General features: G+C 44.9%; 1 protein-coding gene across 1 annotated transcript in view; it reads right to left on the bottom strand.

The window, feature by feature from the left end:
- Window positions 1–431: 431 nt before the first annotated feature.
- The window catches only part of pgbd5 (piggyBac transposable element derived 5), a 30222-nt gene continuing 18372 nt past the window's right edge, over window positions 432–12281 (bottom strand). The window contains exons 4-7 of the mRNA XM_062995324.1: window positions 9370–9547; window positions 6639–6836; window positions 3930–4035; window positions 432–2487 (exon numbers count right to left, since the gene is read on the bottom strand). Coding sequence (XP_062851394.1) covers window positions 2292–2487; window positions 3930–4035; window positions 6639–6836; window positions 9370–9547 — 678 coding nt within the window. The 3' untranslated portion in view covers window positions 432–2291. The remainder of the gene's footprint in view (window positions 2488–3929; window positions 4036–6638; window positions 6837–9369; window positions 9548–12281) is intronic.

Below are 12281 nucleotides of genomic sequence, written 5' to 3'. Positions count from 1 at the left end.
AGTTTTTAAATACCGTGTCCACTCACTGACCACTCTATTAGACTCTCCTAATTAGTTGGTCCACCTTGTAAATGTAAAGTCAGAGACGATCGCTCATCTATTGCGCTGTTGGCTGGATATTTTTGGTTGGTGGACTATTCTCAGTCCAGCAGTGACAGTGAGGTGTTTAAAAACTCCAGCAGCGCTGCTGTGTCTGATCCACTCATACCAGCACAACACACACTAACACACCACCACCATGTCAGTGTCACTGCAGTGCTGAGAATGATCCACCACCTAAATAATACCTGCTCTGTGGTGGTCCTGTGGGGGTCCTGACCATCGAAGAACAGGGTGAAAGGGGGCTAACAAAGTATGTAGAGAAACAGATGGACTACAGTCAGTAGTTGTAGAACTACAAAGTGCTTCTATATGGTAAGTGGAGCTGATCAAATGGACAGTGAGTGTAGAAACAAGGAGGTGGTTTTAATGTTATGGCTGATCGGGAATGAACATGAGACAGGAAATGACAGCTGGGAAAACCGAGTTTTCTCTCTTAAAAATAAAAAAATCACTCTACACTGTGAATCAAAAAGGGACGTCTGTACCTTTGTCCATAACTTTGGCAAACGCTGATTCATTTTTTAAATTCCAGATCATTTCCTCCTATTTTACAGTTTATCTCTAGAAGTTCAGCAATTTTTCACATACAGTTTATAACCTCTTATTTATATATTATTTTATTTTTCCCATTTCTCCTCCCAATTTAGTCATATCCAATCACCCGATCACATTTCGTGACTAACACACGCCCCCTCTAACACGTGTGCGGCAGGTGGCCGCTTTATTTCCCCAAAACGATACGGGTTCATATGGAGATCCGTATCACACACAGAGAATCATGAGAAATCTTCCTATGAAGTGAGGTGGTGCCGTTTAGCTCACCGCTGGCCTTCTCTGAGCGTCAAGCACCGCACACTTTTGCCCGATTGGGTTCACCTGATTGAACTTTGACCCAGTTTGTGGTTTGCTGACCTTTTCAAAGCTCCTCCAATGAGACGAACTGTTTGATATGACACTGTAAAAGCGACACGGGCCATACAAGCAAAACTTAACGTGACTTATTGTAGTAAAACAGCGAGTGAGGAATGTGATTAGTGGAGGAACTTATGAGCAGTAATAATGAAGAGAAGTTTAGTGCTCCTGTCTCCTTCTTTTACTACATTAAACCACGTTAAGCTTTATTCTGAACCAGAAGTGTTTTAGACTCTGGGAGAAGCTGATTTTGATTCTCACCATTTCTCAGAAGCTCAAGCTGTAACAAAAGTTTAAAAGTGAAACAGGGAGGAGAATCCAGATAAACACAGATACATGTGGAGCTGTAACCCTGGATCTGACACTTATTCCACACTAATGCAGATTCAGCTCAGATTCGCACTTTGATGACGTTTTACCGCACCGCTCTCATGTGAATACGCCTCTAATCGCAAACACAAGTGTATTAAATAACTAAAAAAGACCTCGTTATTGGGGCGGCATGGTGGCTAAGTGGGTAGCACTGTCGCCTCACAGCAAAAAGGTCCTGGGTTCGATCCCCAGGTGGGGCGGTCTGGGTCCTTTCTGTGTGGAGTTTGCATGTTCTCCCTGTGCCTGCGTGGGTTTACTCCGGGTGCTCCGGTTTCCTCCCACAGTCCAAAGACATGCAGTCAGGTTAATTGGAGACACTAAATTGTCCATGACTGTGTTTGATATAAAACTTGTGAACTGATGAATCTTGTGTAATGAGTAACTACCGTTCCTGTCATGAATGTAACCAAAAGTGTAAAACATGACGTTAAAATCCTAATAAACAAACAAACAAACCTCGTTATTGTGTCCAACAGTGAAAGAATCATGAAAGTTGATCAACATTTGCCAGAGTTTTGGCCAAAAGATACAGACGTCCATTTTTTTCTGATCTTGTTTACGGTACGATATTCCTGATGCGCCGCGGACGTACGAAGCTAATTCATCAAACACTGAAGCACAGATCTGCACAAACACTACACACACCGTTCAGAAATAAAAATCTAATCATTTCACGCGAGCACACTCATCATGCAGCAGACGGACGCGCGGACAGTCGGACGGTTATTTACAGGGTCCTGCGGTTAAGGACGTTGTGTGATTGACGTTACGTCCAGACTTGGCACGGGTTTGATTCGTCACAGGTTGAAGGTGGTGAGATGTGGTTATTGTGTGTGTGTGTGTGTGTTTGTGTGTGTGTGTGTGTGGGGGGGGGGGGTGTTAAGAGTCGACAGCATATGGTCACTTCACTGGGTGGGTGAGCAGGTGTCCAGGTCCAGCAGCTCCTTGACCAGTCTCTCTCCGAACTGGGCCCGGCTGTAGCGCTTGACGTGGTAGGCGTCGGACATCTTGTACAGGATGTAGGCGTTGTTAATGGCGACGCTGATGGTGAGCCAGAATATCTGCTGCCACGTCTTATTGGGTTTGTGGAAAATGAAGTACCTGCAGGCCAAGATGGACAGTTATTATTAATACTGTGGGTTATTTTAGTGTATGAAGCTTAGTGGTTAAGGTACTGGACTAGTAAGCAGAAGGCCTCTATTTCAAAACCCCACCACTGCCAGGTTGCCACTGTTGGGCCCTTGAGCAAGGCCCTTAACCCTCAAACGCTTAGATTGTATAAAGTGGAAAAAAGCGTCTGCTAGTCCTGACCTCAGCACTACTCAACAGCTCTGGGATGAACCGGAACATTAACGTTTCATACACCGATCAGCCATAACATTAAAACCACCTCCTTGTTTCTACACTCACTGTCCATGTTATCAGCTCCACTTATCATATAGAAGCACTTTGTAGTTCTACAACTACTGACTGTAGTCCATCTGTTTCTCTACATGCTTTGTTAGCTCCTTTCACCCTGTTCTTCAATGGTCAGGACCCCCACAGGACCACCACAGAGCAGGTATTATTTGGGTGGTGGATCATTCTCAGCACTGCAGTGACACTGACATGGTGGTGGTGTGTTAGTGTGTGTTGTGCTGGTATGAGTGGATCAGACACAGCAGCCCTGCTGGAGTTTTTAAACACCTCACTGTCACTGCTGGACTGAGAATAGTCCACCAACCAAACACATCCAGCCAACAGCGCCCCGTGGGCAGCGTCCTGTGACCACTGATGAAGGTCTAGAAGATGACCGACTCAAACAGCAGCAATAGATGAGCGATCGTCTCTGACTTTACATCTACAAGGTGGACCAACTAGGTGGAAGGGTCTAATAGAGTGGACAGTGAGTGGACACGGTGTTTAAAAACTCCAGCAGCACTGCTGTGTCTGATCCACTCATACCAGCACAACACACACTAACACACCACCACCATGTCAGTGTCACTGCAGTGCTGAGAATGATCCACCACCTAAATAATACCTGCTCTGTGGTGGTCCTGTGGAGAAACAGATGGACTACAGTCAGTAATTGTAAAACTACAAAGTGCTTCTATATGGTAAGTGGAGCTGATAAAATAGACAGTTATGGCTGATCGGTGTATATGAGAAGCCTTTTCAGAAGAGCGGCTGTTTGGAGGCTTTACATCACATCTTGTAAACCACAGTGAGACCAGATTGCCACCATTTTTATTAATTAAGTATATTTCGTTTTGTGTTTTAAAAACCCTGACATAGAGGTCACTCTGTTAAATGGGACATCCAACAAGCGCATGGTCAGGTGTCCAGATACTTTTGGCCATACAGTGTAGCTTGTGAGTGAATTAATTCGTCTTTTAATTTAGTATTTGTTACAATTTGCATTATTCATGCGTAAATCATGCTGGATAAACCGCGAGCTCGGCGTTTACTGGTTGAATTAGCAAACGCAGATTACTGAGGGAGTGAACGGAGCTAATCAGGTGTTCGTGGTGTAGAGCGGACGGGTAACGAATCGTACTCACTTGCTGTACTTGTCGTCGTATTTGCAGATGTAGCTGAGATGCGCGGCGAAAGCTTCCACGGCCAGAGGACACTGGATCTCACCGCTCTTCCTCTTAATGATCACACCTAAAGCACAGGAGCAGAGCCGTCAGCGTGGCCTACACAACATCAGAGGTGAGTCCAAAGCACTTGTGTGTCTGTGGGAGGAAACAGGAGCACTCGGAGGAAACCCAAACTCCACACAGAAAGGACCCAAACCTCTCCCATGGGAATCGAACCCTGGACCTTCTTGCTGTGACCTCAGCCCCACTCAACAGCTCTGGAATGAACCGGAACATCAACTGAGCATCAGTGCAGCCATACAAATGCTGTCATCTTTTGACTGAATGGGCACAAATTCTTACAGGCCTATTTCAAAGTCTTGTGAGAAGCCTTCTCAGAGGAGCAGCTGTTGTCGTAGCTAAAAAGATCACAACAAGCTCATGGTCAGGTGTCCAAATACTTTTGGTGATGTGGTGTAACTCCTATGATACCTATGATATTACTACACAGTAAAAGTATTTTGGATGCAGGGGGTGGGGGCGCTTGGTTCAGGAAAGTTCCAGGTGAACCGGGTTAATAATAAAATAATTGAAATGATGCAAACATCTGGCCGTGGAGAACAGAAACGATAATTTCCTCCTGTCGATCACGCACGAGTGCAGATGAATGGAATACAGAATGCGCCGGTGCTTCAAAAAAAAAACCTGCAGTCACACTGAACTGCTGTCAGAAACAATCAAGTCATCAAATTAAAATAATAATAAGAAATGAAAAACTTGGCAGGGAACAGACGGCGCTGGAGCTCTGAACGTCATTGTCCATCAACATCAGCGGGATTCACGTTTACCAGCATCAAACCCTCCAGAGACCCTCATGAGATGCTAAATCAGGACCTGCTGCATCACAACATGCAAACGGCAAATTCTAGATCCATTTTATATCTCAAAGTAAGTGGACACCTTACTTTGCCAAGGCCCTTTCTGTGTGGAGTTAGCATGTTCTCCCTGTGTCCATGTGGGTTACCTCACTTACCATATAGAAGCACTTTGTAGTTCTACAATTACTGACTGTAGTCAATCTTACATGCTGTTCTTCAAAGGTCAGGACCACCACAGAGCAGGTATTATTTACGTGGTGGATGATTCTCAGCACTGCAGTGACACTGACATGGTGGTGGTGTGTTAGTGTGTGTTGTGCTGGTATGAGTGGATCAGACACAGCAGCGCTGCTGGAGTTTTTAAACACCTCACTGTCACTGCTGGACTGAGAATAGTCCACCAACTAAAAATATCCAGCCAACAGTACCCCGTGGGCAGCGTCCTGTGACCACTGATGAAGGTCTAGAAGATGACCGACTCAAACAGCAGCAATAGATGAGCGATCGTCTCTGACTTTACATCTACAAGGTGGACCGACTAAGTAGGAGTGTCTAATAGAGTGGACAGTGAGTGGACACGGTATTTAAAAACTCCAGCAGCGCTGCTGTGTCTGATCCACTCATACCAGCACAACACACACTAACACACCACCAGTGATGGCATAGTTACCTTGAAAAAGTAATCTGATTACTGATTGCTCCTTTAAAAAGTAACTTAGTTACTTTATGGATTACTTGATTTTAAAAGTAACTAAGTTAGATTACAAGTTACTTTATTAGTTATATAATGCGGTCCGCTAATGTATCCCATAATGCAACTGGAGCTGCGTAGGCGATTGAAGCGGAATAAGAAACAAGAAAGACGCGGAAAACGGAGTCCTCTGTTCACAAGTGTAAGTAAGATAAATAAAATAAAATTTTTTAAAGACAAATAAATAACAAAAAGACGATAAATATCCAAAATTTTGGCGAGTGGGGTTTGTAATGAGTCTGTAACTATGGTGATATTACGTCATCACGTCCCCACGTCATCACTTGACGTTGGTAAGATGTACTTTTTTACCGGCCGAGTAGTGCACACTTCCTCCAATCTAGTACGTACTCTGTAAGTATGCGATTCCGGACACAGCCCGTGACTTAATTGTCGCATAGGAGAGACGAGAAGAAAGCAAAAATATATCTTTTTACTAAGGAAAATGACAAAAATAGTAACACACAGTAACTTGGATAAGTAACTTTAATCTGATTACTGTATTGGAAATAGTAACGCGTTAGATTACTCGTTACTGAAAAATGTGGTCAGATTAGAGTAACGCGTTACTGACCATCAGTGCACACCACCACCATGTCAGTGTCACGGCAGTGCTGAGAATGATCCACCACCTAAATAACACCTGCTCTGTGGTGGTCCTGTGGGGGTCCTGACAATTGAAGAACAGGGTGAAAGGGGGCTAACAAAGCATGCAGAGAAACAGATGGACTACAGTCAGTAATTGTATAACTACAAAGTGCTTCTATATGGTAAGTGGAGCTGATAAAATAGCCTATTGATTGTTTTACTCTTTCTTAATCAAATGCAGGTTCACTGAGACCCCCTAGTGGGCTGTTGCTCCCTGGTTGGGATCCACTGCACTAAAGGACGTACTGTACCATATTAAGGGCAGAAATTGAATCAGAAGTGTCTGGACGTTAATGGTGACCACTTTGAGCACCTAATGTGATTGCAGAGGTAGAACATGACCTACAGCTACCCTTTGATGTCTATATAAATCTGATGGACCTTGTTTACGACTGTGTGTTCCAGACGTACCTTGTTTGAGAGGCGAGTAGGCGTTGGTGAGGAAGCGGAAGTTGCCCTTGTTGTACCAGCTGATGAGCGACATGTTGCCCTTCATCTTGGTGTGGGACTGACCGCGCTGCTGAGGTCCCTCGGAGTTACGCAGCATGGACGCTGGCAGACCGGTGCAGTCGCTTTTCCTCAGGCTGAGAAGCCCACAGCAGTAAATATCTACACACACAGAAACAGAACGACTTACACTACATTCATTTTCTCTTTAATTCTACAGTGCTGGTGGCCCCCACCAGATTTCCCTTTCTAATGCATTTTGCCCCAATTCTACTCTCAGTTTAGTCGTATCCAATTACCCGATCGCATTTCACGTCCCACGTACTGCTGCACTTCCACTTCTTCCACTCCTGATCGAGGAGAGTCGTGACTATCACACGTCCCGGGTTCATACGGAGATCCGTATCGTGCACGGAGAGTCACGCACCGATCCCCATTATCCCCCGTCTCTGTGCAGCGCCATCGACCAGCCAGCAGAGGTCGTAATTGCAGCAGTTATGAGGAATCCCCTCCGGCATCCGACCCCACCCTCTAACGAGCCGATCGTTGTCTGTATAGGCGCCCGGCCTGTTGGTAGCAGAGCAGAGCAAATACTTACCTGATATTTTTCCAGATTTTAGCTACGTTTGCTACAGTGGCTGTACCGGTTGATGATGGTTTTGGGTGTTAAGGGTTGGGGCTCTGTACAGGTCAGGTGATGCTTTACACTGGGTCTTTATGGATCTCACTTTGTGCACAAAGGTACAGTTATGCTGGAACAGGAAAGTGGACTGCTGGGAATCAAACCCAGGACCTTTCCTGCTGTGAGGTGACTGTGCTACCCACTGAGCCACTGTGCTGAACCTGTTACATTTATATTATTTATATATTTACATTTTTGGCTTTTTAATCAAAGCAACTTACAGTACTGTGACAGTATATTGTCCAAGCAACTGAGGGTTAAGGGCCTTGCTCAAGGGCCCAACAGTGGCAACCTGGCAGTGGTGAGGCTTGAACCAGTGGCTTTTCGATTACCAGTCCAGCATCTTAACCACTAGGCTACAACAGCCCTATATAACTGTATACATTATTATTGGTGCATTATACTGTATATATGATATAAAAGTATTATACAGTATAATAACACTCTTCAGCTGGAAAAGCATCATCAGACGCAGAGCGAGCTCTCATTTTATAATTCGCCCGAATCTCCTGATAATGAAGTGCTAATTAAAAACAGCAGGGGGTTTAAGAAAATCCACCGAGCAAAAAAAACAGAGCAGAACGTGCTGATAATGGCCGCGGGTACGACTGTAATAGTGTTTCAGTGTGAATAATTACACACGTTTATTATGAACACCTAAATCCCAGTACGAGGAACCTTTTACCCTAAAAATATTAGTGTTTCTTAACCAGATTTCTTCTCACCACGTCTGTAGTTCATTCATTCATTCATTGTCCGTAAGCTCGTGGTGAGTCTGATTCACTGGGCGAAGGTCATGTTTAAATGCATCAATTTTATTTTAAACTGTTACAGATGAATCAATCGAGACTTTTATACAATTTTGTCAATTAGTTGCAGTCGTATATTTTGGGGGTGAAGCCATAGAATATACACCGATCAGCCATAACATTAAAACCACCTCCTTGTTTCTACACTCACTGTCCATCTTATTAGCTCCACTTACCATATAGAAGCACTTTGTAGTTCTACAATTACTGACTGTAGTCCATCTGTTTCTCCACAGGACCACCACAGAGCAGGTGTTATTTAGGTGTTGGATCATTCTCAGCACTGCAGTGACACTGACATGGTGGTGGTGTGTTAGTGTGTGTTGTGCTGGTATGACTGGATCTGACACAGCAGCCCTGCTGGAGTTGTTAAATACCGTGTCCACTCACTGTCCACTCTATTAGACACTCCTACCTAGTCGGTCCACCTTGTAGATGTAAAGTCAGAGACGATCGCTCATCTATTGCTGCTGTTTGAGTCGGTCATCTTCTAGACCTTCATCAGTGGTCACACGACGCTGCCCACGGGGCGCTGTTGGCTGGATATTTTTGGCTGGTGGACTATTCTCAGTCCAGCAGTGACAGTGAGGTGTTTAAAAACTCCAGCAGCGCTGCTGTCTGATCCACTCATACCAGCACAACACACACTAACACACCACCACCATGTCAGTGTCACTGCAGTGCTGAGAATGATCCACCACCCAAATAATACCTGTGGGGGTCCTGACCATTGAAAAACGTGTAGAGAAACAGATGGACTACAGTCAGTAATTGTAGAACTACAAAGTGCTTCTATATGGTAAGTGGAGCTGATAAAATGGACAGTGAGTGTAGAAACAAGGAGGTGGTTTTAATGTTATGGCTGATCGGTGTATATTTGTATTATGTTATGATCCGTCCCCAACAGTTGTTGATTTTGCAGGAATGTTTTGGGTTCTGAGTTCGATCCCCAGGTCCGGGTCCTTTCTGTGTGGAGTTTGCATGTTCTCCTCGTGTCTGTGTGGGCTTCCTCCAGGAGATACAAAATTGTCCATGACTGTTTGATATTAAACTAGAACTGATGAACCTTGTGTAACCAGTAACTACCGTTCCTGTCATGAATGTAACCAAAGTGTAAAACATGACCTTCAAATCTTAATAAATAAACTACCTTAATAAAGTACACTGTTATAGAGCGTGAGTGTATAAAGGTTGCCATGCTCACTCTGATTCTCAAACTCCTGGAACAGACTGAGGCTGGTGATGCTGGGCCCGGTGAAGACGACGGTGTTACGTCCCGCCAGGTTCTGACAGAGCTGCCGGGCCACCATGCTGTGCAGCTGCGGTTTCTTCAGGGTGTCGAGTCCATCAGGACCGGGTCCCTCCTTCAGATGGACGTAGATCTGCACAGAGAGACCGAACCTGAAACGTCAGCGTTCAGCCGCTAAACTAGTTTCAAAGCGTGTTTAAAATCGAGGAGTCGTTCATATAAAACAGTGCTCTTAATGTCAAACCCAAAAAAACACAAAAGGTCTTTTTACAGTTTGGTTAAATAAGATGGGAACTATAGTGAGACTGCAGACTAGTGCAGATCAGTGGATCAGCTGCTTCTAATGACTTTATAAGGATTAAAATCCCAGAGGTGCATTTCAATCACCCCAGTAATTCCTTGTGAAATGGACTACAGAGGAAATTCAGCTATTTTAATTGAGATTCCGAACCATAGGGGGTGAAATCGTTCTGTTAGAAGGGAACTTCAGACTCAAACTTTTTGACAAACGGTAGCAGCCTCTATTCCTTCAGATTAAGGAGTCTGTCCATAGGAATTTGTCCCCCTTTTATGTGAAATAGCATTAGTGAGGTCAGGCACTAACGTTAGACAATAAGACCAATAAGATACAAACAGAATTGGTCTGTTCAGTATTCGGACATGTTTAAGTCTACATTGAAAACACAATTATTTACTCAGGCTTTTTGATTAGGCTCCGGTCCTGGGGGTCTGGGCGGTCTGGTGCGCTCATGTTTGTCAGATTTGCTGGCGCTGAGTGTTGGCTTCTATCTGCACCTGATTTCTGACCCCTAGGACCGGAGCTGCCCGCCCCGAATATAGACAAAGGCGCAGAGCGTGGGGGTTCTACATTTTCATTTGACATTTTCAGCATTTAGCAGACGCTTTTATCCAAAGCGACTTACACAAGGGTTAAGGGCCTTGCTCAGGGACCCAACAGTGGCAACTTGGTGGTGGCGGGGCTTGAACCGGCTGCACTCTGGAACCTTCTGTTTACTAGTCTAGTACCTTAACCACTGAGCTATCACAGCCCTGGTTCCAGGTCATAGATACTTCTGGTGATCAGGGATGTTGGGTTGCTGTCGTTCTGCCTCTCTTGTCCGATCACTCAGGTTTGATGACGGTGGGGGAGGTGGGCGCTGACGTCCTGAAAGCCTTCATGACTTTGTTACCTGCTCGCTCTCCCTTTTAGTTATGCTGTAATAATTCGGGGTGCCGGAGTCTAAAGCTACTCTCTGTAAAACTGATATTTTATTCTTAACGATTCACATTGTAACAACATCTTCCGTTGTTTTACCCCGAGGTGGTTCTGACGGGAACCTGTTCACCCTCTCGAGGTTAAAGTCTGCAATTCGAGACTGCTATGCCAATAATGCTGCTCCTACTAGATGTGATGGAAACCTGGCGTGTTTGCACCAAAAATGTCAAGAGCTCACTACAGACTATCACAGACTGGACTAAACAATGAAGAACTCCTATTATTATTTATTTATTTTTGCTAGTTATAACTTTCAGTTCAAATTAATTTTGTGTTTGTATGATTTGTGTAAATCCTATTTTTTTGAAGTATCTTTCAGGCCACCCGAGGAGGAGGATGGGGGTCCCTGCTGAGTCTGGTTCCTCTTTGTCTGGTTCCTCGGTTTGCTCAACAGGGGTTTTTGGTCTGTCGGTCCTGGTTTCTGTAAAGTTGCTTTGAGACAATGTCTACTGTAAAAAGCGCTATATAAATAAATTTGACTTGACTTGACTTAAACACAGTCTGTTATGCTGACCCACTACTGCTAAGATGTGGGTTTGAAGCTCAGCGCTGTTATCGGCTGGCCGGGCGTCTACACTGACATGTAGGCTAAGTCTGAGGGAGGGAATGGCCGAAGCCCTAGATAGATTGGCGCTCTCTTGTCCCGGGAAGGTGGAACCGGACCCACCACTACGCAAACCAGGGTAAGAGCTGTTTGCAGTGGATGTGGCTCAAACATCTGTAGTCTTGTCTACATTTGTTGGCCAGTATAATGGACTTGGGCCTTCAGTTGAGCTGATCATAAAGATCAGCTCTGACAATCTCTGGCGATGGGGCAACATAAACATTGGCGATGCTAAATGCAGTTTAACTTTATGCACTTTAGGAGTGAAGCGATGTGGCGATTATCAATAAGAAACTGAACAATTAGCAGGGCGGTACGTGCATTTTTGGTTCCTAGATAATAGTTCCTGCTTTGACACTGTTGGGGTGTCAAACGTCCCCCTTTATGCACCCAGAACTGAGGTGGTGCTTTCTTGTGAGGTTGACGACACAGACAGTGATGGACTACAACATGGATTCAATTTACAGATGAGCGGTTTCCCTCCAGGATTTAATTTTTAGCGGGAACACGTCTAATTCGTAAGCTGTGTTAGCTCATTGGTTACGGTACTGGACTAGTAATCAGAAGGTTGCTGGTTCAAGCCCCACCGCCACCGAGTTGACACTGTTGGGCCCTTGAGCAAGGCCCTTAACCCTCAATTGCATTGTATTTGGTCACGATTGAAAAGCGCTTGTGAATCTGATACCAGCCAGTAAGGTACACTGCACTGCTATGGCATTTGCTTGGCATCAGTGAAACCATGGCAACCAATGGTCAACTCAAGTTCAGAAACGTCCAGAGGCGGCGAACGATTTGGGCGTACCATTACAGCGAGCGACCGAGGGCGAGATTTGAACCCTGATCACCGGAGCCCTGCTGTGCGGCCACTGCATCACCCATATCTTGAGATACACAGTAGTGAGCATTTCTGATAAGTATCTAATAGTTGTAAATCGAGGATCCTCTACTTGTGGTGTAATTCTGAGAGGCTTCAAAATCTTTAATCCA

This window comes from Trichomycterus rosablanca, chromosome 5 (assembly GCF_030014385.1).
Source record: "Trichomycterus rosablanca isolate fTriRos1 chromosome 5, fTriRos1.hap1, whole genome shotgun sequence".
Classification (NCBI taxonomy): domain Eukaryota; kingdom Metazoa; phylum Chordata; class Actinopteri; order Siluriformes; family Trichomycteridae; genus Trichomycterus; species Trichomycterus rosablanca.
Note: the sequence above shows the minus strand (reverse complement) of the source record. Positions and strands in the feature narration are given on the sequence as shown.